Genomic DNA, 24,053 nt, shown 5'->3' with positions numbered 1-24,053 from the left:
CTCATTGACCGGAGTGCGGCTTCCTTTCGCCTTGGCCAACAGAAGCAAGTGACGCGTCCTCTGCAAGAAGAGGCACACGAAAACGGAGCTGGAAAGAAAACAATGTAGTCGATAAGAGATGCGAAGCCGCTCATAGCAAAAATCTTCCAGCTCCGGGACGGGCAGAGGAGACAAAAGGCCGGCGACATGTCGGTACGTCGTGCGGGAGCACGTCCACCCTGCAATCGTCCAGCCGGACAGCCAAGGCGGAAAGAAGGCAGAAGGAGTGCTAGTTGGTTTACGCAACTCACGAGACCACCGACGCACCGTCTCCGACCCCTCAACCCTTCCCCCCGTTATCGTGGCTCCGCACAGGTCGACGAGAAACGATTTGAAGCGGTTTTCATCGCGCTTCATTTCCGTGCAATTTATAGTTAAAGACCGAGAAGCGAGAGACAGCCCACCACTGTGCGCGCACACAAATCCGCACCTGCCCTTTCCTACAAGCGCAGGACGCCACTTAACCACCTCGGCGTGCGTCGACGTGTCTCGGCGTGTGTTTGCGGGCGCGTGCGTGTGTTGAAAACACCATGCAAAGGAAGGGAACAATCAAAGGAAAAGGGAAAATGCGATACTGTAAAAAGCAACACAGAAGAAAATTTAAACTCGATAGCACTGAGCGGTGCGCGTGCACCTCAACGCGCATCCGCCAACCGCCACCGTTCCCGTCCGAGCGCACCGGTCGAACGGGTACGCCGCACGTTGTCGCGGTGAGCTCCTCACGCAATCCCTCCCCCTCCCCCTCCCTTTACCCGTCCACTGACGGTCCCTTCACCTCGAAAGCAAACCAGGTGTTATTACCATTTTCAAAATGTGAGTAAATTGGACGGAGGCACCGATCCTTCGAAGCGGCGCAGCAGACACGTGAAACTCCCAGAAAGAAAGCAGAAGACGAAGCCGCACACACCAAAGGCCTTGTGCGTGCGCCATCGTCCAGCGTCGGCTGTCCTGCACCGCTGCCACCGAGGACCTCCTTCACAAATTTCGCCCCGGCGTTTCTCCTCTTATGACGCGGAAAATAAGAATTGCACCCTGCTCCCTCGCGGAGACGTGCGCAGCGCCACCCACTTCTCTTCCTTCTTCTACGAAAGAGGAGCGGTGTGGCGTCGGGGCGGGTGTCGCTCAGCACAGGTGCCGTCCCTCAACCTCTTTCTTCCTCGCTGAGCTGCGATTGGCCATCTGCACCTGTATATGTGTATCAGTGTATGTATAAATGTGAAAACAAAACGAAAACAACTGCGTCCACCAACACGCGCCTGTGCAGTGCCTAGTGCGCCTTGGACGGGTTCATCAGCTTGAAGAAGTACTCCGTCATGGTGTAGGCGAAGATCAGCTTTGGTGCCGACGCGACGATCTTCGGTGTGAGGCCCTTGAAGAAGGATGTCACGCCCTCCTCCCTCAGCATCGCCGTCGCCGTGAACACCGCGTTGCGGCGCTCGCCTTCTGTCTGGAACTGCACGCGTGTCTTCACGACATCCATCGGGTTCGACACGGCAATGGAGAGGCAGGCGCCCACCGTCGAGGCGCACATGTTCTGGAAGAGCGTCGCGCTGCGGTAGTCAGAGAGGCCGAAGACGTAGCCCTTCGTGAAGGCGGTGCCACCGAAGAGGCAGAAGGAGCCCGGGGCGTTGCGGCACATCGTGACCGCCGTGCCCGCGTACATGCCGCGCACGCCCTCCTGACGCAGCAGGGGGAGCAGGCCCTTGCGCATGGCGCGCTCGTTGGTCTGACTCAGCACCTTCAGGCGGTCCAGCGGAAGCAGAAAGACCTCGCCCAGCCCGATCAAGCAGCCCGCCATGGCGTCTTCCATCACCTTATTCGCCTTGCCGAACCACCGCGTGAAGCTCTGGCGGTAGTTGGCGCTCAGGAAGTCCCGCACGTAGGGCTGGCCGGCGAACTTGTACACCCGCTGGAACACCTTGTAGACGACGGCGTACAGGGAGCCGGGGTAGAGGTACATGACCTTGCGCAGGAGGCCGTCGTGGGCGTGCTGCTTGAAGATAATTTGGTTCAAGTTTGCCGCCGTCCCGCCGATCGAGCCGCGCGAGATGGAGCCCTTATTCGCCATGAGCCGCTTCGCCGTCGTGTCAAACGGGTGGAAAAAGGCGATTTCGAGAATACCCGCCCCGGTGGCGGCGCCGGCGTGGCTGCGGATGAAGCGGTCGGAGAAGCTGCGCTCCGTCGCGGGGGCCGTGGTGGCGGCGGACATCGTGCAGCACGGTGGCGGTTAACAGCGATGTGTGTGTATATATTTATAATACTTACAAGCGAGTATGCGCGGTACGGAGCGGTGAAGCAGCGAGGTGAGCTCTATCGAAGCTTTGTGTCGCAGCGCAGAAGAAAAGAGTTGTGGGGTCTTCAGAAACGGAGGAAGAGTGTGGTGGAATTCGCGGTGTTCGATGGAGCTGTGGATCTGAGCTCTCAGCTCCTCGCGCGTCTTCCACGACAGACGCGCGACCTGCGAGGCTGAGGCTGCTGCAGCCGCGTAAGGAGGTCCTCGCGAAGCACATCACATGCGGTTTTAAGGCACGGAGAAGACGTGGCTGCTGTTGCTGCAGTTGGGACTCCCTCCCCTACACCTTCCGGAAGAGCCCAACGACAGCCCTTTCTTCGCTCCAGGGGAGCCGCCCTCTCGAAGATAAAAGAACGCGACGGATCTCGTACGGGTGCTGATTACTGTCATCTTCCTTGATCGAGTAAATGAAACTTAGCCGTTAGGCTTTAAACGTGCCTTTAGCAGACATTAACTTTATTCGCCTATATCGTACACACCGATCAGAAACATCCGTTGCGGCGGCGCCTCCCATGGCACGCACGCGCGGCCGACGCACACATCGAGGTCGCTTCAGCCATCACGGTTTGGCTCCTCTGTTGCCGTCCGTGATGCGCTTTCGGGGTCCCAAAAGCACTCATACGAGAGCGGCGGCACCCACGCAGCCGCACCGCTCCTCCTCTTCACCTACCACCACTCCCGTTTATGTATCGCCATCATCGCCATCCGATTACGCCGCGCCCTCGCTGTCGGCCGCCTTGGCGTTCGACTCTCCACTAAGCCCCTTCTTCTTCGCTGCCTTTGCGCGCGACTTGAGCGACTCCACCGTGTTCATCGAGTGCTGCTGCTGCTGCAGCTGGTGCATCACGCTGTGGTACCGCTTCTCCCGCTGCGCATCGTCCACGGCCGTTCGTTTCTCCTGCGCCCGCCGCTGCACCGTCGCCTCCGCCGTCAGGTGGCGCATCAGCCGCTTCTTGTCTTCGCGGATGTCGCGCTTCATGATGCGCACCTCGTTCTTCACCGCGTTCTCCTCGCGCTCCGCCAGCAGCGGGTCGAACTGCCGGATCGGACGGGGACGGAAGGTGCGCATAGCGAGGGGCGTGCGGTGGTGTTGCACCGCCGCGGCGATGTCACGCACCTTCACCGCGAGCGCCTCGTGCGCCAGGCGAACTGCACGGGACGGCTGCCACGGCTCGGAGCTGCCAGCAGCAGAAAGGCTGTGCGGCTGGAGGAGCAGCGCATCGAGGCGTAAGAAGGGCGTTGCGCACATGACGGGGAAGGCCGGGGTGGTGCGGTAGAGTTCGCAGAGCTCATCGTAAATGTGGTAGGCGCACAGCAGCAGGCGCTGCGGGTCGTGGGTGGTGTGCATGAGGCCGATTTGGTATGCGGCACGACCGCCCTCCGCCTCCCCTGCTGCTGCCGAACTGTCAGAAGAAGGGCAAGAGGTGCGCAGCAGCGCCGCGTCTGGGCGATCCATCAGGGGGATTGGCAGCCGCGAGCCTTGATAGCGCATCGGCTCCAGCACCGCACGGGGCAGCTGCAGCGACAACACGTTCAGCACCGCCACCACGACCTCCGCGCAGTACCGCCCTCCGCCCGCCTTCAGACAGTGCAGGAGGAGCGTGGTGAGCACCAGGTAGCCGTGCACGGCCTCCAGCGAGTCCAGCTTCATCTGCATCAGCGCCGAACAGAGGAAGAGGAGAAACGGCGTCATCACCTCGTGGCGGTAATCGGAGGTTGGGAAGATCTTCGTTATGGCGTACAGGTACACAAGCAACGCACGGCGGATGCCGCCGCGGCGCGTGCCTCGCAGAAAGCTGCGCTCCGCCTCGACAAGAATCAGCCGGAACGCCTTCGTCGCGTCGACAACGTGACTCGACGCGTAGTGGTGCAGCTGTACGAGCAACGAGTGCAGATGCTGCTGCTGCTGCTGCTTCGAACCGCTTGTGCCTTCCCCAGCGGAGCTGGTGGCTGTGGCGGGCGCAGCAGTGGCCAGCTTCTCCAGCTCCTCCAGCAGGTGGTCCAGCCTCTGTGACCCGCTCACACGATCAGCAGACACGGCAGCCGCGGTCTCCTCAGCGGCCTCCGCACCCTCCAACGCGCCTTCGCTTTCAGCGTCCTCGCCGTCGAGGTCGTCGGCCTCGCTGTCGCCCTCAAACGACGACGGAATATCCACGTTGTCCTCCCCGCTCGCGTGCGCCTCGCCGTCGTCCATCTGGAAGGCCACGTCGCCGCCCTGCTCCACCCACTCCCCGCGTGTGAGCTGCGTCTGATCGCGCTCCTGCAGATGCAACGACGGCACCTGCTGGCGGTCCTCGCGCAGGAGGGCCTGCTGGGCGTCGCGGGCCGCTTCCTCCTCCTCCGTTAAGGTGCGAGCGACGGCGTGGGCACGGCGGGTGTCCGCCTGGAAGGACTGCATCACCGCATCGAAGTCGTCGGTAACGGCGCTCTTCGGCGGTGCAGCCCGGGTCGCGGTGTCTGTCGCGGTTTGAGGGGAGAAGCCCGGTGTGAGGAAGCGAGCGGCCGCTGCCGTCGTGCTCGTCACCTCCGCTTCTTCTCGCTCCTCGATCGATCGAGCAGCCCCGTTGCGTATCTGCGCGAGCAACGCGCGATCCGCCGCGTCGAGGACGGCGTGCGTGGGAGGCGCCGGTGCCGTCGGGTCTGCGAGAGCCGCCGCCGCCGCCGACGCTTGTGCCGCACCGCCAGCGCGTCTGTCGGGGGCCCGGGCGGCGTCCGCGAGGGGGCGCACGTCGAAGGCGCCGGAGGACTTCAAGGTGAGGCACTTCGCCTCGTGTCCGCGGCGGTACGACGCCAGCAGCGCCCGCACCTCCGCCGTGCCGGACTGCGCAAACGCCTCCTGCTCCTCCTCCGTCTTGTTGCGCCGCGGTAAGAGGTGCAGCAGGTCGTTGATCTCCGCATCGAGCTGCAGCGTTGCCGCGTCACGCTCCGCCCGCTCCCGCTGCAGCTGGGCGCGCTGCCCTTTGCTGTTGGAGATCATTTCACGAAACTTCTCTGCACGCGTCATCTTCGACGGCGGTGCGGCGCTGTTCTCGTCGAGGCCGTCCAGCCCCGTCGCCTCGCCCTCCCGCACACGGCGGACGCCCATCAAAGAGGAGGGGGCAGCAGACGCAGCAGCGCCACCGCCACCACCAGAGAGATTAAAACGGTCGATGCGCCGTGTAGTTCGAGTGGACTTGAGAGACTTATCCATCCCCATCGTGGCACTCCGCGTTGAGGCGAACGGCGAAGCCGCGTTGCCGCCGTGCGAGGCGCGGGACCGCGCAAACGGGTTCGGCGTCTCCCGCACCTCCTCCTCTGCGGGCGTGTATCGGCTACCGCTGCGCACGCCACCACCACCACCGCCTACAGCCCCGCGGGACAGCAGTCCATCTCCCACGCTGCGGCTCGCGTTGGCGGCGCCGTTGCCGCCGACATCGCCCTGCTGCCGCACCTGTTCTTCCTCTCGTCGACGCTCGAAGTGGCTCTGCTTTTGGGTGAATTTGTTCGTGGCGGACTTGGCGAGGGCGTTGGACTGCTGCCGCTGGTGCCGCTGCACGAGCTTGGCGTTGTGCGCCGCGCGAGAGCCCGCCATGCCTAACGGAGCGGGATCAGAAAACCCTTGATTAAAAAAAAAGTTTAAAGCAAAGAAACCACGTTGAACCTCTGCGATTTCCACAGCGAAAATGTGTGAAGCCGAGTGGAACGAAACAGTAGAAGCTGAGACACACGCTTTACAAGCGGGAGGAGAAGTAGGGGATGAAGGATACAAAGTCCCATCGATTAAGTGCGAAATGCGAATCATCAAGACAGGCAGAAAGCCCAACGCAGCAAAGGCGAAGAATGCTCTTTTCAAGGAAACCTCAGCGGGCACGCGTACGTCGTTCAGTAAGACATCTACACGCCGTCGTCTTCCCAAAAAGAGAGCTTGGGGTCATAAGGCCGGTCGAACCGCATTCGCCCGACCTGCACCTACGCCCCATGGTGCATACTTGTTATAGCTGATGAGTTGCTGTTGATGAAATACACGGTAAAGCCACACGTACGGTCGCCTCTGCAAACCGCGTTGTGCGGACACTACGTAGACCAGCCAGATCACGAACAGCATCTGAAGACGGATCAACTGGCATAATTATTAATTCCTCTAGGGCAGCTGCAGCGCCTCACCGAGAACTTCACATAAACGGAGAGCGCAGGTCGGTCCGTCAGACACGGGCACATCGATGCAGAGACACGGTGCCGCCTGCTTCTTCCTCTTCCTAACTACTTTAATTCACCGTCGTGGCTGTACGTCATCGCCACCGCCTCCGCACACCGCTTCAGCCGCTGCACGTCGGGGCCGCACGCGAGCAAGTCCGCCCGCACCACCGGATTCGCCGTCGCCGGCGCGTGTACGCACTCCGACGGCTCAGCGGCACTCTGCGCCTTCAACGCCGCAGCCGTGGCAGCCGCGAAGGCCTCGTGACGCTCGGAGTAGCACCTCACCACCGCCGCCACCTCCGCCTCGCAGTGCAGCTCGCGCGACGGGACCAGATAGCGGTACCGCGTGTCCTCGATGTTCTGCAGTGCCGTGTGAAGGTGCGCTTCGGTCTTCAGCAGCTTTGCGCGGTCATCCTGCACTGCAGGCGTCAACGCGGCCACCTCGTCGTCCTTCAACGGCCGCATGTCCACCGTCGGCAGCCCCTTCTTCTTCTTCGGCTTCACCGTCGGCTCCACTGCAGGGGGCGGCGGCGGAACATCAGTCTCGTCTGCCTGTGTCGCGCCCACAACACTGTTGACGGCTGCAGTGACGGTGGCGGTCTCCGCTGAGCCGGACGGCGGCCCTCCTGAGGACGCGCTCCCCGCCGCCGGCACTCGCACGAGCGGCGACACCTGCGGCCCGCTGGACCACCACGTCCACGGGTTGTACCAATGAAAGGGGTGCGCCGCCGCGTCGTCGGTGGGTCGGTGGATGACGAGTAAGTCGGTCATGTTGCCGTCGCGGTAGGCCTGCATCGCAGCGGAGCCTTTCCTGCCGAAGACCTTCTCCTCCGAGGCGGCCCCGAGGTTCACGAGCAGCACACCGAGCTTGGTGCGGCGCTCGTCGTCTTGAGGAGACATCCCGCTGCCGCCGCTGCCGTTTTCTGCACCGCTACTTGTCAAGGGCTCATTCGCTGCGCTGTCGCTGCGGTTGCTGTCGGGGAGCGGGTCGTCCGCCGCCCTCGCCGTCGGCGCAGCGGGGCCGACCATCTTGAATGCCTCCTTGCTTGATTGACTCCGCCGTCTTTGAGAGAAATCGCTCGCGGGCAGCGCAGCGTCGGGAAAGCGAAGGTGAGAAATGCGCTGGCACTGCTGCTGAACGCCACGTCCTTTGCAGTTACACACAGAGAGAGAACGCGAGGAGAGGAGCGGGGGGTACGAGACGAGGAGGTGCGGAAGTGAAAGTAAAGGCGGATGGCGCCGCATCGCGCACACGCACCGCTGCAACAAGGGCACGAAGAGCACAAATAACGCAGGGTGTCTGAATGCGCTGTGATACAAGGCGGCGTTGCGAGAGAGAGGGAGGGAGCAGCGACGCGCACGCAGAAGACACCCACGTCACATCAAGCAGTTCATTCTGCTGTGAGTCAAAGCAAAAAAAAAAATCGGAAGTAAGGATGGACGGACGCAACGAGAAGGTGCGGATCAACAGCAACGACAGCGGTATTGGCAGGTGAAAGTGAAGGAGGTCTGCGCGAGGCGCGGAAGCTCGTCATCCGGGGCGCGCACCACACACCTTACAACGTGAAAACACAGCGACTATGCGGATTCAGCGCCTGCAGCTCCGTCCTCGAAGCAGTCACGCCCGAATGGCCAACATACAGTTCGCGCAGTGCGGCCGTCTGCAGTAGAGGTGTCACGTCGGTCACATCGCGACAGCGTCGAATGTCCAGCGACTGCAGCGCGCATTGGTGCCGCGACCACCACCGCCTCTCCACGATGGAGGCGGTGGACGAAGGAGACAGCGCAGGCGGCGCGGCGAAGGCCTCCATGCTGGGGTTTGCAACGTGGGTGCCGTACAGCGTTAAGTGCGTGAGCGAGGGGATCGTCGCACAGCAGCGCACGTCGGTCACGTAAGGGCAAAAGGAGAGCGACAGCGAGGTGAGGGCGTACGCGCGTTGCCGTGCCGCGCCGCCTTCACCGGAGTCGTCGTCTACACACGCCCGCAGGCCGTCCCGCTCCATCTTCAGCACCATGGGCGTGGCGTCGTTGCCTTCACCTTCGCCTTCTACGCGGCAGCACTCGTGTAGCAGATTGACGAAGGCGAGCAGCGCTGCGCTGTCGACGGCCGTGGCGGTCAGGTCGAGCGACGTTAAGGCGCAGAACAGCGCACACGGCGCAACGCCGCGCACCTCGGCGCAGTAGGCGAAGGAGAGATGCGTGAGTGTCGCAGCAGCGCCAACGTCGAGCACAAACTCGTCCTCACGGCTGAGTCCCGCACCGTCCGCCGCCTCACACTCTGTCGTCGCCGCACGACGTGCAGTTGCATCGGAGAGAAAACGAAGGGATGGGGGGTTGAAGTGGGGGCGGCTCGGTCGCTGCTGCGATCCGCCACGCCGCCACGCACGCAGGAGGGAAGCCTCGTCCGGCATCGGCGCCATCGCTGCCTCGCTGTCACGCCGCAGCGCTGTGCGGCCCGCTTCCTCGTCCGCCCACGTCGCCGCCGCCGGGCCCGCCGCCGCGGGGATCCACAACTGCGTGCGCAGCAGCACCGCTGGCGAGGCGAAGAAGCACACAAAACCGCGGTCGAACACCGCCGCGTGACTCACGTCCAGCCGGCGGAGGCGTGGTAGATGTGCCAGGCACCCGATGTACCGCAGCGAAGTGCACTGATACAGTCGCAGCTGTTCTATCTGCGACGGCACGACATCCGCGGAAGAGGAGGAAGGCGAGCCGGCAAACGCGGTGTCCGGCGAGGCCGCCCCGTGGAGCTGCTGCGCGATGACTGTGTCCACCAAACTCGGGAACACAAAACGCATCAGGCCGGCGTCGTTCAGCGGGGTGCGACTCACATCCAACGTGCGCAGCGTCGATGCGAAGGCCAACGGGGCGATGGACCACAGCCGCGAGCAATGTGCCAGAGATAGAAACGAGAGAGTGCGACTGCGCTGCAAGCCGTCCACGCGCTCCACCCCGGCACCGTCCGCCACCACGCTCGTTAAGTGCGGCAGCAGCCCAAGAGGGCCGAGGTCGTGCACGCCATGGCAGCCGGCAAAGCTGACTTCACGCAGTCCCGCAGCAGCAGCAGCAGCAGCAGACCTCGGTTCCGCAGGCCCACCGCCACCGCTATCACCCGTCATCTCACGTGCGCCGGTCACACCGGCCAGCGCCGCTACCGTCTCGTCGTTAACGCTCGTGTTGTCGAGCAGCAGGACAGTGAGGGATCGAAGGCAGCCGCTGACGTCGCACGGTGCCGCGGCGAGTTGCGCCACCGCCGCGCCATGAATGAAAGCAGCCTGTGAAAGGTTCAGCCGACAGAGCGGGGCGGCAACTTCTGCGCCGTGCACCGCGGCCGCAACGGCAGTGGGGGCGCTGACGACTGCGTCGCCGTAATGGTCGCTTGCCGGCGGCAGCGGTAGTCGCAGCAGCCCGTCGTCGTGCCGCAACGTGCGGACGTTGTCAGCCTCCACGCAGCGCAATCGCGGGAGGTGCCACAGCGGGTAAAGGGAGGTGACGTGTGCGCACCGCGTCAGCACCACCACCTCCAAAGCGTCGCAGCCTACCAAGTCCTCCAGCTGACAAACACCGCTCGCCTGCAAGTTTAACCAACGGAGCCGCGGAAGGGCGGTGACCGCGCGAACCCGCGCGAGGGAGTGACACGCCACCAGACGCAGCTCCTCCAGCCACACAAGCGGAGACGTCCGTCGCACGTTCGGCGCTGCGTCGGTGTCCCACCTGCCAAACACCAGCGCACTCAGCTCCGCTTCGGTGATGTTGGTGCTGCTGAGGTCCACCACACGGAGAAACACGCAGCGACGACTCAGCGAGGCGAAGGCGCGTGCAGGCACGTCCGTCACACCGAACAGCATCAGCTCCTCCAGCGGCTGCGTCATCTCTTCGCCGTCGGCATCCCATGCATTTTCGCTGCTCCCTACGCCGTCTTTCCAGCTCGCTTTACTGCAGTTGAGCGACAAGAAACGCAGGTGGGGAAGAGAGTGGAGGGCGACTGCCAGCGGATGTGGCGGACCGTCCGCGTGCCCCAACACGGGCCCCGCATCGGTGTCCCGTAGATAGGGCAGATCGAGCGCCACGAGGGAGTCGTGCCACGCGGCTGCGGCTGAGGCGCCGCCGGTGTGCAACAACGCCTGCATGGCGCTGGTGGTGGACTCGAGGTGCAAGCCGCGCAGCGGGAGGGTGCGGGGCAGGGCCTCCTCGATGCGCAAGGCGGTGACACGCTGTGCAAGCTCGGCGGGGGTCACCAGCGTGTGAGGCACGTACGCCGTCGACCACCCCGTGAGCGACACCCCGCGCAGGTCGACGGTGTGTCGCACAGGGAAGCGTTTCTCTCGGCCGTCATTGCCGTGCAGCGGCCGTTGCAGGTCGTCCAGCCAGTCAACCCACTGCTTGGTGGCTTCCACGCAGTGTGCGTACAGCGGGAGACGCAGCGCCTCGTGTGAGCAGGGGTCGGCAGTTGCAGTAGCAGCGATGACTGGCCGGCGCAGCCACCACCCACACGGCGGCGGAAGGACGGTCGTCGCAGCGTCCAAGACGGCGCTCATCGCAGAGAGCCGAAAGGCGTTGTGACTCTCCTTCCAGATCGCTTTAGCGGAATCGGAGCTCATCGTTGAAGGAACCCCCGTTGTGGTCGCTGAGGCCCGCGCAGGGCCCTTCGTCGCCTGAGCAGGAGGTGACTCCGCTGTTCCTTTGGACGAAGGATGAGCGATGGTCGCCGGACGTGTTGGAGCGGCTTCCACCGAGGAGTGGGAGGCGGCATGCGTGAGCTGAGCCTCCTCCTGCAGCGCAGCCGTCTCCCAGTCCTCCTCCACGTCCGATGGCGGCGCCTCGGCATGTAAAACGGTGTCCTCCTCTCGCGGTGAGGGCGACGACTCGCCCTCGTTGTCTGACTCCACGAAAGGGCATTGAGGCCCTCCTGCATAAGCCCCCTCCTCTCTCACCGCCGCTGCGACAGCGGCGGTGCGATCACATGCCATCGCAGCTGCGCTGATCGCCGCTGCGGCCCGCTGCGACGCGCTGAGTGTTACGGCAGCCGGCACGTGGCTGAAGAGCCCCCGCACCCACTGCACGTCGCCGCCACCGCTGCCTCCAACGTCTTGTGGATTTAATTGCGGCAGCGGCGTCGTGATGAGGCGAGCGTGGCCGAGTTGCACCCCAATCGGCAGCTTCAGCACCTTCTCCCGGTACGTCTCGAGGGAGTAGAGCGGGGCCGACGGGTTCACCACGGGGGTGCGGCGGGGCGCCCGCCGCGCCAGACCAAACGCCCCTGCACGCGACGGAGACGCCGCGCCGAGAGCACCCGCGGCTGTCAGCGGGGGGACGAGGGAGCACACGTGACGCCGCGCTGACGAGGCAAAAGGGGAGCCGTCAAAGACCGCAGCGGGGGACAGCGGGCACGGCCGGGTGATGCCGGCTGCACCGCGGGCGGGCGGGTCCTCCAGTGCCGTCGGGTTGGCGACGCGCAGGCGGCCGACCGACACAAACAGCGCCGGCGACGGCGCACCATCCACTTCATCGTCGTCGTCGCCTGCCGACGGCTTCGATGGAGGTCCGCTGTGATAGGACACCGCGGTGGTGGTGACGTGCTCGAGGTCGCCAAAACATTCCGTGCGCCACATCTCGCAGTAAAGCCGCGTCAGCGGGTGCGCGAAGGCGAGGGCGAGCGGGGGCCGCTCGGTGAACCACTCTTCTCTGATGAGGACATCGCGTACAACGCACAGCCAATCCGCGGTGCGGCGGGAGTGTGGAGGGGAGGGAGTAAGAGATGCATCGAGAGCGGATGCCATGAAACACGAATATAATAATAATAATAATAATGATGAGTAAATAGCTGAATAAATAGGAGCAGCTCCGTTGAAAGCCCGTCGCAGCAGCGCAGGCCGAGAGCGATTATTTGTTTTCTTTTTTCTAATGTTACGGAGTAGCAACGATGTGGGCGGAACTGTTCGTGTCGCTGCAGCGCCTCTTGATGAATCTTCGATGAGCAGCGACGGACACTTCCTCGTTGAGTGAGGAAAGAGAGAAAATGGCAGAGGACGAGAGAGGCCTAAGGGAAGCGACGTACTTAAAATGCGGAGATACCAAGGATACGTACGCGACAGGAGAGTGCAGTGACGCCTGTAGCGCTTCGGGCTGAAGGAGGCAGTGCCCCTGCCCTACCGAAGGTCGTAGATCGAGGCCATCGAATTGCACGTCCTTCTCTTGTTTGTGGGCGTGGGGGGAGGGGATGTTTTGTCTGGGTCTGGCTAGGTGGCGCTACTCGCATATATAAGTATTTTATTATATTTATACCAACGAAACGGCTGCGCTTCGTTTTGCTGACATTCGCTAAAGGGATTGAGTGCGTGTTGTGGAGGGATGTATCGTTCCCCTGCACCGATGCTGCACGTGTCGCCTGAAGTCCTGCATCGCAGGCGGCACGGAGAACCACAAAAGCTGCGTCAGGTGGGTTTATTCTCTTTACCTCTTCCCACCCTGACCCCCCCTTTTGTCTTTCCTCAACGCAGGGCGCCGCGGTGCATCGAACGGCTCCGCGCGACCAACTTACGCGTCGTCATCATGTTGAGGGTCAGCGGACCGCGGCAGTGCACCTTGGAAGTGGAGATGGCGAAGTCCACCCCGCAGCCCAGCGGGACGCCGCTGGCAAGACGGGTGGACGCGTTCACGAGGGTCACCGCCGTGTCCACTTGCCTGCAGTACGTTGCACACACCTCGGCGTCGGTGGCCACGACGCAGTCACTCTGCTTCGACCCGTACGCCTCGGTGAAGAAGAGGGCCTGAGCGAGCGAATCGACCGTCTTGACGCACAGCATGCGGGTGCCATCGCGCACGCCGTACTGCGAGAGTCCTTGATACTCCTCCTCACTCGCCAGCTGTCGCACCGCGTCCGGCACGCGCTCCTGCGCCGCGGCATCGCCCAGCAGCGCCGCCCCTCCCACCGCGAGCGCCATCAGCAGCTCCGTGTAGCGCGGGAAGTCGCGGTGCACGATGACCGTTGTAACGGCGTTCGCCGCGCCCAGCTTTTGAAATTTGGAGTTCAAAATCACCTCCAGCGCCACTTCAAACGAGGCACTTTGATCGACGTAGACGCTGCTGAACTGGCCGGTTGCGCGCATCAGTGGAATGGTGGAGTGGCGCGAGGCAAACTGGTAAAGCTTCGGTGGGCCGCACACCACCGCCAGGTCCACGTACTCCGAAAGCTGCAGCCACTCGCTCGTACTGCGGTGCTCGGCGTCGTAGCCTTCGACAGACACCACCGCATTGGCCGGGAGACCGGCCGCGGTCAGCGCGCGACGCACCACCGTCATCAACGCAATGTTCGTGTAGTAGAGCGACACCCCGCCGTCCACGAGAACGGTGTTGCCAGCGAAGAGCCCCATCGCTACTGCGTCGAGAGAAATACGCGGGCGAAAGCGGGAAAGGATGCCGACCATCCCCAGCGGCACCGGCAGCTCGAACACCTCCAGCTGATCCGTCAGGCGAGTGCAGCGGCCGTAGCGGGTGTACGGGGCCTGCGGCGCCAGCCCGTCCTTCACGTATTGCGGAGACGTGCCGCTCTGGTGGTGGTGGTGGCCGCTGCGACGGCCGTCGTCACCGTCTTCTGCCACATCGGCCGAGTCCTGCGCGGAGTGGCCGCGTTGGCTCTCCATCGCCTCCCCGCTGCCGCGCTCGGCGTAGGGGTGCAACCAGCACGACGGCGGCACGGCAATCGGGTCGGGCTGGCAGAGCAGATAATCGATGGTGGTGTGCAGCTTGTCAAGGCGCAGTGGGGAGATGAGTAGGTGGTGGTCCGGGGTGAAGAGCAGGTGTCCCCCGCCGCCGCCTACCTCTGTGTGAGAGGCGGAGTGGCTCGTCATGTCGTGAGCATGAGGGGAGTTGTAGAAGAGAGCTGCATGACCCTCGTTCAGCTGCGTGTGGTTGCCGTGATGAGTGGGAGTACTCTCAGCTGCTGCTGCTGCTGCTATTGCGCTAGAGGGGTGGTCGTCGCTTGCACAGCGACTGGTCTCTGCTGCGGTAGTGGTGGGGGCGGCATTTGTACCCTGCATCGGACTTCCGCCACCGCGGATGGTGCAGCCCGTCTCTCCCGATCTTTCCGTATCACCCACACCGGCGGAGGTGTCGGCAGAACGAAGGGAGCTGCGCACGGTGGTGCTCGCCACGTACTCAAGAGACGAACGGGGGCGTGACGGGGCCGCTGCCGCGCCAGACCACGTGCTCTTCCCAGGACTGTGCGCAGTCGACATCGGCCCTCCAAAGGCGGCCTCTGAACGTCCAAAGGACGAGGGCATCGAACGCCCAGCCGCCGGGGAGGGGACGACGACGGCGGTGGCGGCGGCAGCACTCGGTATGGTCGGCGGGATGGTGACCGACGGCGTCCCGCGCTGCTGCTGCTGCTGACCGAAGACCTCACAGTCGCGGCGATTGGCACGGGTGATGACGTCGCTGTTGCGGCGAAGTTCGTCGTGCAGCGCCATCAAGAAGGCGCGGCGCTGAGCGAAGGAGGACGTCGCCACGAGCGTGCGCGACTCCGCGGCGGCCTGCACGTCGTGCAATATGTTCTGCACCGCGCAGCGGCAGACGGTGCGTCGCATTGTTTCTCTTTCTTTTTAGTAATATGGGATTTCTTTTCCCCTCGTGCGTGCGTTTTCCTCCGTCAACTTCTCAATGAGGCGGCCGCTAAACCGAAGTAACAAAGAGAGAAGCTCTCCGTGTGCGTCTGTGTGTCAGCGCTCGCTACACGTCCCCTGATCACCCACAGCACGAAAGAATGCTCCCAACGACGAGCGCACGGAGTGTATTTAGCGTGGGTGACAGCTTACGTTGGCGCAGGTTTGAGAACTAAATGCCGCTCCTTCGTCGTTGTTTTCTTCTGAGATGTTTTTTCTTTCTTTAATCGGCTAAATCAAGCGTGTGCTGATGTGTGAACTCGTGTGTGTGTGCGCGCTTCCTCCCTTTACACCAGCAGGATGAAATGAGGATGACTGCCGATGAGGCAGGAACAGTCCGTTTATACGATATATATATATATATAGAGAGAGAGAGAGAAGTATGCACACGGAGTTGCAGTAAGAACTTCGAATTAATAATAATAAAAGTGAATGAAGTATTTTTGATAGCGTTCGCAAAATCTAGAAAGTCGCTCGTCGACTCCGTACGGTGCAGAGTCGCAGCGAGCGCAACGCAGCGCGATTCTTTTCTCTTTCCTTTTTGGGCTTTTTGAGGGTTTCGTGCCTATCCGTGTCGCCGCTGGCTCCATCGTCGCAGACAGCGGAGGTCGGCAACGGAGAAGATGGAGAGGCGGAAATGGTGGAGGAAATGGGAGGAAAGATCACGCAGAGAAGAAGGCGGCGGCGGCGCTGAAAGCGACATCTTCTGTAAACATTATTCGGGAAGCAGGGAAACTAGAGAGTAGTACGCCCGTGCACATCGCTGTTCTCTCAACACTCAAAGAGGACTTTCCGTTTTCATCAACATAGGTAGATCCTTTTCTTGCTCTTTGTTTGTAAGAGAACGACACCTGCGGCGGTGGCGACGACTGGGAAGTCGTCAGCGGGCGAGCAGGAAGATCCTCTGCCTTACCCACCGTCATCACATCAGCGGATTACCTCAGCCAGTCCACTCTCCTAGCAGTGATACGCAAAGCCCAGAAAAAAGACATCAGCAAACTTGTGCAGGACGCACCGACCACACGTCGATGCGCTTCTCATAAAACGACGCCGTCGCCACCACTGCAGTCTTGTCGCTGCTCGTCAGAGGCTGCAGCACGGCGATGTCGTACACCAAAGTCATATCGGTCACTGCGGGGCGGCACGCAGTCACTGCCCGCTGCTCCGCCCCCGCTTCCTCGTCCGGCATGAAGTGGTCTAGCGGTGCGTCGCCGAAGACTTCGGTGGAGGCAGCGCGCACGTCGTACGGCAGCAGCGCGGCGCCGCGTTGCATCAGCGGCAGCACCAACACGTTGGACGTGTTCACCCACCCACAGGACGCGACCGTGGTGCGATCGGCAGCGGCGTTTTCGACCATCAGCGCGAGATTCCTATTGCGGCAGTCCGCGAGGAGTGAAGAGGAAGAGGGCGCTTCCGCCGGCCAGAGGGGACAGAGACAACGCGACGTACGCCACACCCCGCCGCCCAGCCCGCCACGCCGTGCCACTGGGGCACGCATGTTGCGCACATCGACCAGCGCAATCGACTCGTCGTACGAGCCGACAAGAAGGTACGGCGTGGGGAGGGCCGTCGCTGCGCCGTTGCCGCCTGTGTCCAACACCGGTGTGATGGAGACCACACCCGCGTCGAAGCGCATGCGGCTCGTTGCCCGCCGGCAGTTGCACCGCATGTCGTACAGCTTGCACAAACCATCATCGCCACCAGAGGCTAGCAAAGCCGCACTCGTTGGCCCTTTCTCCTCCCTCTCCCACTCGGAAGGGCCGTCTTCCTCATCATCGTGGGCGTCATTGCCGCTGCAGGGTTGAAAAGGAGGAGCAGCGGAGGCAGCCAGCCACCGCCCGTCCGTCGGCAGCACCGCCGTGCACCACGCATCAAACTCGTGCCCCTCCAGCTCGTGCGTCACGCGGCGCTCCTCGATGGAGTACAGCACGACAGCGCCGGTGTGCGCAGAGCACAGGAGATGCGCCGCTGCCGTGGAAGTGGCTCCCTCAGCGTAGAGCGGCGTGCAGCTCGTGATCATCTCCGCGTGAATGTGAGTCAAAGGGTCGAGCGCAGAGGCGAGGGTAAGGGGGTCAAACAGTCGGACGCTGCCGTCGGTGCAGGCCGCCGCTAAATAGCATTGAAGTGCGTCCGTCGACGAGCGATTCGGCTGGAGGAAGCTCGAGGGCACGGAGACGAGGTCGAACACACCTGGCATCGACGGCACCCCACCGATAGAGGAACTTAGCTGCTGCGTTAGGGCGGTGCTGTGAGTGCGGGCATCCGTCGTGCAGACGTACGTCGCGCACTCCCCAGTGTGGTGCGGGCCGCTGCTGTCCACGGATGCGGCTGCAGGTGACGCAGAGCTGGACTGCAATTCGTAGGAGGCGACGTGGAACACATACGCGGCTGTCCGGCTACCCGTTGGGTCTGTCGATTCGCGTGACACGGATGACGCCGTTGCGGCGTGCGCACGCAGCAGGCAGTTGCACGTCAGCGGGGTGTGCGTAGATGCCGTGTGCGCCACCTCGAAGCGCATCGTGTGTGTGCGTGTGTTGTTGGAGCGGCGAGTTCAGTGGCGGGCACGACTGCGCGTGCGAGAGCCCAACCAGAACGTATTATGGGGGAGACGAGCTCGCGCGTTTGGGCGGGTGTCGTCGTTAGCACCGCGTACGGAAGTTTTCTTTGTTCTTCTACTCTTCTATTTTCGATCCAGTTTACTGTTCACAAGAGAGAAACAACGCACGGACTGTTGCTGAAAACGGCGGCCGCGCAAGAACCTTTGCTCAACGCAGAGATGGGAAGTAAAAGTACGAAGGGAAGTTCGATCGGCTCTTCTTCGCTGCCAGCTCACAACACCTCCTCACACCTGTGTCACCACGAACGCACGACGAGCAGGCGCCGTTTCACAGCACCGCCGCGTGTAATACGACCAGGAATAAGAAAACAGATGAATGCATCCATTAACGCCTGCCGCTGCCTTGCCTCATCCGTCCTAACGCCGACCTAATGGAATGACAACGGAAGAGAAGCGATCAATTTTTTTTACTTTCGGAGAGTCTAAAGGGGAAAAAAGAAAAGAAACAACGACACAGATAAAAGTGTGTGAAAGGCGCGGTGGGCGTCGACGGCGCCGCAGCACGACAACGACACCGCAGCCTTTCGAAATGAACACGAGCGCCACCGCACACCGCTGTCTATCTAAATAGGATGTGCGGTGTGTTCTGCCTGTGTGGTCTCTAGCCTAGCCGTCGTGCGGGCTGCCCAATGAAGGCGCCACAAGCTGGAGTTGATATTTTTGTTTTTTAAGTAGTGCTCGTCTCAAATCGATAACGGCGCATTTACTGTTCGTTGGTCGCCTCACCGAGGAACTCACGCTTGCGGGAGCCGGGCTTGCCAGGTCCGGCGTACGAAAGCGCACGCATCTTCTGCAGCACCTGCAGTGACGGCATCGTGGCTGCCGCGGCGTTCGCCGTGCCGCCCTCGCCCTCCCTCGGCCCCGACTCCGCCAACAACGACTGAGAGGCGCATCGACTCACCGGCGCAGACGCCGTTGCATTCACGGGGAAAGCCCCGCTGTTGCTGCCGGCACTCCCTGCGGCCGTCATCGAGGTCCTCAAACACGATCGCAGCGGAGCCGCGCGTGTCGGGACAGCCCCGCCCGCGTTGGCGTGCAGAAACGCGCTCTCCTCCGCCGAGGGTGCTGGCGGACGGCTGCTCCGGCGGACGACGGCGGCGGCAGTACGGGTAGTGGCCTCTTGCACCTCCCCGCACCGCGCCGCCCGCGCCTCCCGCTGTCGCCGCTCCACGCTGGCGAGCTGCGCCTCCGCCTCCTGCAGCTCCGCCTGCTGCGTCCGTCGTGCCTGCGACTGCTGCTGCTGCAGTTGGTGCAGTTGGCGCCGCAAGGCGTGCTCCTCCTCCGCCCATTCCAGGCTATCTCGCTGCAGCTTCGCTTCTAGATCTTCGCGGCTCTGGAGGCGCTCCTCGGCGTCTTGGATGTCGCGCACGAAGAAGTGTAGCTTCTCGTACTCGTCGAGGGCAGCGACGTACTCCGCCTCGACCCTGTCCTTCTCGGCCAGCGCGGCGTCACACTGCGCGCCGAGCTCCTTCGCCTGGGCTTCCACCCTCTCGAGGGACGCTAGAAGGTCGTGCTTCTCCGAGGCGACGATGTCCTCGTACTTGCGGATCTCCGCCTTCAGCGTCCTCCGCTGCTGCTTGACGGCGTCGATGTCCTCCTGCATGCGGCGCGCCTCCTCTTCAGCGTCGCTCACGCGCTTCGCCCACTGCGCCACCAGCTCCACAGACATCTCGCTCTGTATCGGTCTATCGATCTATCTGTGTGTGTGTGTGTGTAGCGAAGAGTCCGTCGACTACGGTGGCTGCGACTGCGTATCTATGTGTGTACTCCGTCAGAATCAGTAAGTGAGAAGAGCCTCGGCCACAAAGGCGATGTTTGGAGTTTCTCCTCTATCGAACGTGAAGAGGTGCAGGTGCGAAAGGCTCAGAGAGTATCAGCAGCCCTTTTTTGTTTTTTGCGGACTCTTCGTGTTGGTGCGTGGGTAATAAAAGCTGTAAAAGGGAAAAAGGAATGGAGGTGTTACGCAGGCCACGTAGCGGCGCTCTCGATGACCACGATATGCGGTGAAGGGCGGAGGAGAGTGGAAGGAAACCAAGACAGCAGAAAGTGACCGCACGTAAAAGACAAAGCGCAAAGGCGCCTTCTGCATTTGAAAAGGAGCGTTGTGCGTCTTCTGTCGTTGCGGTTCGTGGAAGCTTCAAGAAGAGCGAAGGCTATTCCATTCTTCAACAACGACGTACGAGAGAAAAACGCAGCCGACAGTGAGGCACGAACGCGTCTCGCAGCGCTGACATCCGGAGACAATACATGTATATATAAGTTATTCTTGGTGTGTAGGGGGTTTTGGTCTTTGCTTGTTACGCCTCGCCTGCAGCCGCGCAGGAGAGGCTGCGACGCCCCCTCCGCGCATCCGTCGCCTTGAACGGCGAGCAGCGTGCAAAACTGAAGCAGCAGCAGCAGAGAAAGAAGAGGAGGAAGACGACTTCTTACCAAAGCAAAATACACACACATATATGTGTATATTATCATTATCTATTGAAGATGCGAGCGCGGTGGACGTGGTGCGAAAAACGCCTGCGCCGCGGCGCGTCGTCGCGCGTTCAGCGACACCTTCAGTCCGGCCACGTCGGCCTCCACACCCCGCACAAACGTCACGATGAAGCTCACCAGCGCCTCTCGCCCGTGGGACTCCACGTGCTCCGGCAGCACGAGAAACGACACGTCGTACGGATGCGCATCCTTGTCGGCTGCGGCAGTCGCCTTCGATCGCACCGGCTCACGTCGCAGCATCGACAGCGGCGCAGCGGCAGTGCCGTGCGTGCAGAAGAAGGAGATATACTGTTGAAGCAGCTGCCCTGTCAGCAGGTCGCCCGGCTGGTGCGCGGCGGCAAACCAAAGTGACACGCGAGTGCTGTTGTGGGCGGTTTCGATGAAGCACTCATCGCCCTGCGTCCACCGCAAGCGTAGTGGATTGCCGCGTAGACTGGATGTGGCCTGCGCGGAGGAGATGAGCGGAGGAGAGTTACCGCCGAGCAGCGCGTCATCGAGCTCCACCTCCGGCACCGCTTCGCCATCTGTACATGTGGAGGGGTAGTGCAGGATGCAGAGGGCAGCCCGTAGCGTGCTCTCGATGCAGCGAAAGAATGGCTCCTTTGCGGTAGACATAATAGCGGTAGTGGAACGGATCAAGAAGGGAAAGAAGTAGTAGCCGCGGTGAATACCACCGTGCATGTACTCGGCAGCTCGTGTGTGAGTGTGTGTGTGTTCTACACAACACAGTGAAGGACGGTGTACGTCGAAGAGGTGGGCAGCACGAAAGGGAGGGGGAAGGAGTCCAGTTTTCTCACCTGATAGAAGGCGTAGAGAGAGGGATAAAAGAGATGCTTTACACGGCATAACAATCGCTGACACGGTACGTGGGGCCGCTTCCAAGAACAGGCATTCCAGCACGTAGCGTAGCACTACACCAACATGGCAGGTTCTGCGAACTCGACTTAAACTGGAAAACTCCGACGACGTCTCTGCGAGCAGCGTTCATTCCATTTCGAACGCATGGAAGAGGAGGCGACACAACAAAACTCAACTTGCAAGGAGATAAGGAGAGGTGTCTCAGGCGAATGCATTCCAGAAGAGACGGAGAAGGGATTCAACAACCGCAAACATCAGAAAAGGGGGATATCAGCACTCCAGTATGTAATGCTAACACGTCATTACGGTTACAGCAAACAACAAGACAAGAAGACAAGAGAGAGAAGAGAAGGGAAAACTACGTTGAGACGGTCAGCGGAGTGCCTCGTCCTTGTGTGTGTGTATGTGAGTGGCACTCCGCGCATGAAACGCAAACCCCCAAAGAAGAGAGTAGATGGTGGAGAAGAAAAAGCGCGTTGCGTCGTGGAGGTGGAAAACCTGCGTCCCTCTCGTTCGCCAATCTCCCTTCGTCAACGCGGCAGTCAAACCACAAAGCCGTGAGCTATGGACATCGGAAATACATACAGATGCGTACGCACATCAAGCAGCTGGAGACGGAGACGAATGCCAATAATAATAACGTAAAAGGAAAAAGAAAGGGAAAAAAGAACGCATGAAGGCCACAACAGCAAAGAGAGTGCCCGCCTGCGAAACAACAACGAAGGAGCACACACACGGAGACACAACTGTGCTGCCACTTCGGTTTTCTGATGCTGCTGTTCACGACCTCTGGGCCTTACGTTGGCGAAAATTATCTAAGAGCTTCTCCTGGTAGGCGGCGGCCGCCGCGCTGGAGAACTCGTACGGCACATCGCGCGCACTCGTCACCGGGCCACCGAAGTTGGCCACGGCGGCCGGAATGCCGCCCGCGGTCGGGGAGTTGTTCGCCGACCTGCGCGGAGGCGGCACCGGGGCCGAGGAAGACGCCGAGTCCACAGAAGCGGCGGCCGATATCGCTGCCCGGTCCTCACGACGGCGGGAGGTAGACGACGTCGTCTTCTCGTTTGGCGACGGGGTACGTGTGACGGTGGGTCGAGGAGGAGGATGACCATCACGCGTAGACGCCGGCCCAGGGAGGGGTCCGCTCTCCTGCTCCGGCCTCGCTGCGCCGCCATGGCTTCGAAATCGCTCGAGCTGCTGCAAGCGGTACGCGTCGCCCGTCGGTGCGTGCGTTGTCACCTCCACCTCGTGCTTCAGGTCTTGCCAGAGCTGCTGCGTCTGCCCGCTGAGACGGCGAGCACCGGTCTCCTGTGTGCGGCCGGCACTGTCCGACAGCTTCGTCCCATCCAAGTCCCTCTCGGTCGATCCCATGCTCGACACGCGTGAGCTCCCCGTGGCTCGCATCGAGCGGCGCATTTCCAACTCCTCCCGCGCCGCCTGCTTCGCGCGCAGTCGGGTCTCGGCAAGGGCGTTGGCCAACGTGGCGTTGCGCGGGTCGAGCTGCAGGGCCATCTCGTACGCCTCCGCCGCCGGGCCGTAGCGGCGCAGCTTGAAGTACGCATCTCCCTGGCGGGCGTACCCCTTGAACCACGAGGGCCGCAGCGCCACCGCCCGGTCCGCGTCGCACAGCGCACGTCCGTAGGCCTCCTCCGCACTGCCCCACTGTCGGACGGCTTGCAAGTAGGCGGCGGAGCGGTTGCTGTGCAGCGCCGCCAGTAGCTCCACCTGCGCAGAACACGTGGCACTGCCGCTGCTGCTGCTGTCACCACCGCCATCCACAGCGCCGCTCTGACCGAGAGCCTCGATGGCCGCTGAGTAGCGCTGAACAGCCTGCAGGAAGAGTCCGGCCTCGAAGGCGCGATTGCCCTCCTCTTTCAGCGTCTCCGCCGTCGAGGCCGGACGTGGCGGCATCGATGCGGGAGCAGCGGTGGGGGCGCGGTGCGGTGGGGTGTCGAAGGAAACGGTGCGTGCGGACTGCTTCAGCGGTGCAGCGCGGCGCTCCGTCGAGGGTGTGAAGGTGCTGTTGAGCCGCGTGTCGCCATCCGCGACCCTCAAGCTCGATTTGCCGTTCGAGTAGGAGTTGAAGAGGAGGTCGGCCTCGCCGCGAAGAGACGCCGACTGCGACAGTCCCTCAGCTGAGGACGTCAGGGAGGAGCTAACCTTGGATGCGGGGCCATGGCGATGGGCCATGGCGGCCGCCGCCGTTGCCTCTGTGGAAGAGGAGGAAGAGGCGTCCGTGCGAGAAGGCGTGCGTTGGGGTACGCCATCCGGGTCGGCAACGTCAGCCGCCGTCAGGCCCATTAGGCGCATAAAGGCTTCACGGTCCACCTCTGCAGACATCGGCGAAGCAGACGCAGCGACGGTGCTAGGCGAGTCAAACAAAGAAAGCAAGAGAAGAAAAAACTGTTATACAGGCCGCTCCTACGGAACACGCCGCTGCGGGTGCTGTTGTTATTCTTGCTGTACTGGGTGGCGCGCACTTGCTGCCGCACGGTGCTACCACACTTGCGACTCCGTAGCAATCGGAAGCCGTGTAAATCCCGGAAGCGCTGGACTGCGTTGCACGCTGTTGCCTCGTTGATGCCTCGTTGATGCTGTGTTGGGTGCGATGAATCTTACTTTCGTTTTCTTTCTAATGAGCGTGGAGGCACAGTGCACGAAGTACGTGTCGCGCCGCAGCGCGGAAATGTAAGTTAAGCCGCAGAGGAAGGTGGAAGAGGGAGAGAAGGACACCGCAAAAGATCATTATTAAGAGCCTCCACAGAAGAGCACAGAAGACCTTGTTTGGAGGAAATTTCTCGTGCTTCGTGTGTGGTGTCCATCCAACCCACGAGCGGCATCTGGGGGACTCACAAAGGGTGTAACGGGTCCTCTGTTGTTGCTGTTGTTCCATTTATGGCCTTATTACACGTACGCATCT

General features: G+C 62.0%; 9 protein-coding genes across 14 annotated transcripts; all 9 read right to left on the bottom strand.

The window, feature by feature from the left end:
• Positions 1-1,306: 1,306 nt before the first annotated feature.
• On the bottom strand, positions 1,307-2,397 carry ABB37_09691 (putative mitochondrial mitochondrial carrier protein; the record flags this gene model as incomplete). Of its 2 annotated transcripts, none has more annotated exons than XM_015809317.1 (1): positions 1,307-2,397. In XM_015809317.1, exon 1 carries the CDS (start codon positions 2,246-2,248, stop codon positions 1,307-1,309), a length of 942 nt encoding a protein of 313 aa, XP_015652253.1. In that variant the 5' UTR covers positions 2,249-2,397. The 2 variants fall into 2 exon arrangements, with proteins under 2 accessions (XP_015652253.1, XP_015652254.1); XM_015809318.1 differs by having other exon boundaries at positions 1,307-2,360.
• Positions 2,398-3,041: 644 nt separating this feature from the next.
• ABB37_09690 (hypothetical protein) lies at positions 3,042-6,042 on the bottom strand (the record flags this gene model as incomplete). Of its 2 annotated transcripts, none has more annotated exons than XM_015809315.1 (1): positions 3,042-6,042. In XM_015809315.1, the coding sequence occupies exon 1, from the start codon at positions 5,901-5,903 to the stop codon at positions 3,042-3,044; it is 2,862 nt and encodes a 953-aa protein (XP_015652251.1). In that variant the 5' UTR covers positions 5,904-6,042. The 2 variants fall into 2 exon arrangements, with proteins under 2 accessions (XP_015652251.1, XP_015652252.1); XM_015809316.1 differs by having other exon boundaries at positions 3,042-6,030.
• A 529-nt stretch (positions 6,043-6,571) lies between these two features.
• On the bottom strand, positions 6,572-7,658 carry ABB37_09689 (putative mitochondrial hypothetical protein; the record flags this gene model as incomplete). Its single annotated transcript, XM_015809314.1, has 1 exon — positions 6,572-7,658. Exon 1 carries the CDS (start codon positions 7,535-7,537, stop codon positions 6,572-6,574), a length of 966 nt encoding a protein of 321 aa, XP_015652250.1. The 5' UTR covers positions 7,538-7,658.
• A 406-nt stretch (positions 7,659-8,064) lies between these two features.
• Positions 8,065-12,500, bottom strand: ABB37_09688 (hypothetical protein; the record flags this gene model as incomplete). 2 transcript variants are annotated; one of them, XM_015809312.1, is made up of 1 exon in its annotated part: positions 8,065-12,500. In XM_015809312.1, the coding sequence occupies exon 1, from the start codon at positions 12,286-12,288 to the stop codon at positions 8,065-8,067; it is 4,224 nt and encodes a 1,407-aa protein (XP_015652248.1). In that variant the 5' UTR covers positions 12,289-12,500. The 2 variants fall into 2 exon arrangements, with proteins under 2 accessions (XP_015652248.1, XP_015652249.1); XM_015809313.1 differs by having other exon boundaries at positions 8,065-12,478.
• A 499-nt stretch (positions 12,501-12,999) lies between these two features.
• ABB37_09687 (gamma-glutamyl phosphate reductase-like protein) lies at positions 13,000-15,093 on the bottom strand (the record flags this gene model as incomplete). Its single annotated transcript, XM_015809311.1, has 1 exon — positions 13,000-15,093. The coding sequence occupies one exon, from the start codon at positions 15,091-15,093 to the stop codon at positions 13,000-13,002; it is 2,094 nt and encodes a 697-aa protein (XP_015652247.1).
• A 1,066-nt stretch (positions 15,094-16,159) lies between these two features.
• On the bottom strand, positions 16,160-17,929 carry ABB37_09686 (hypothetical protein; the record flags this gene model as incomplete). 2 transcript variants are annotated; one of them, XM_015809309.1, is made up of 1 exon in its annotated part: positions 16,160-17,929. In XM_015809309.1, the coding sequence occupies exon 1, from the start codon at positions 17,684-17,686 to the stop codon at positions 16,160-16,162; it is 1,527 nt and encodes a 508-aa protein (XP_015652245.1). In that variant the 5' UTR covers positions 17,687-17,929. The 2 variants fall into 2 exon arrangements, with proteins under 2 accessions (XP_015652245.1, XP_015652246.1); XM_015809310.1 differs by having other exon boundaries at positions 16,160-17,898.
• Positions 17,930-18,488: 559 nt separating this feature from the next.
• Positions 18,489-19,770, bottom strand: ABB37_09685 (hypothetical protein; the record flags this gene model as incomplete). 2 transcript variants are annotated; one of them, XM_015809307.1, is made up of 1 exon in its annotated part: positions 18,489-19,770. In XM_015809307.1, exon 1 carries the CDS (start codon positions 19,452-19,454, stop codon positions 18,489-18,491), a length of 966 nt encoding a protein of 321 aa, XP_015652243.1. In that variant the 5' UTR covers positions 19,455-19,770. The 2 variants fall into 2 exon arrangements, with proteins under 2 accessions (XP_015652243.1, XP_015652244.1); XM_015809308.1 differs by having other exon boundaries at positions 18,489-19,718.
• Positions 19,771-20,257: 487 nt separating this feature from the next.
• On the bottom strand, positions 20,258-20,993 carry ABB37_09684 (putative ARP2/3 complex subunit; the record flags this gene model as incomplete). Its single annotated transcript, XM_015809306.1, has 1 exon — positions 20,258-20,993. Exon 1 carries the CDS (start codon positions 20,888-20,890, stop codon positions 20,258-20,260), a length of 633 nt encoding a protein of 210 aa, XP_015652242.1. The 5' UTR covers positions 20,891-20,993.
• Positions 20,994-21,913: 920 nt separating this feature from the next.
• Positions 21,914-23,767, bottom strand: ABB37_09683 (hypothetical protein; the record flags this gene model as incomplete). Its single annotated transcript, XM_015809305.1, has 1 exon — positions 21,914-23,767. The coding sequence occupies exon 1, from the start codon at positions 23,471-23,473 to the stop codon at positions 21,914-21,916; it is 1,560 nt and encodes a 519-aa protein (XP_015652241.1). The 5' UTR covers positions 23,474-23,767.
• Positions 23,768-24,053: the final 286 nt, after the last annotated feature.

This window comes from Leptomonas pyrrhocoris (assembly GCF_001293395.1).
Source record: "Leptomonas pyrrhocoris isolate H10 chromosome Unknown, whole genome shotgun sequence".
In the NCBI taxonomy this organism is placed as follows: domain Eukaryota; phylum Euglenozoa; class Kinetoplastea; order Trypanosomatida; family Trypanosomatidae; genus Leptomonas; species Leptomonas pyrrhocoris.
This window is presented reverse-complemented; position numbering and strand designations above follow the sequence as displayed.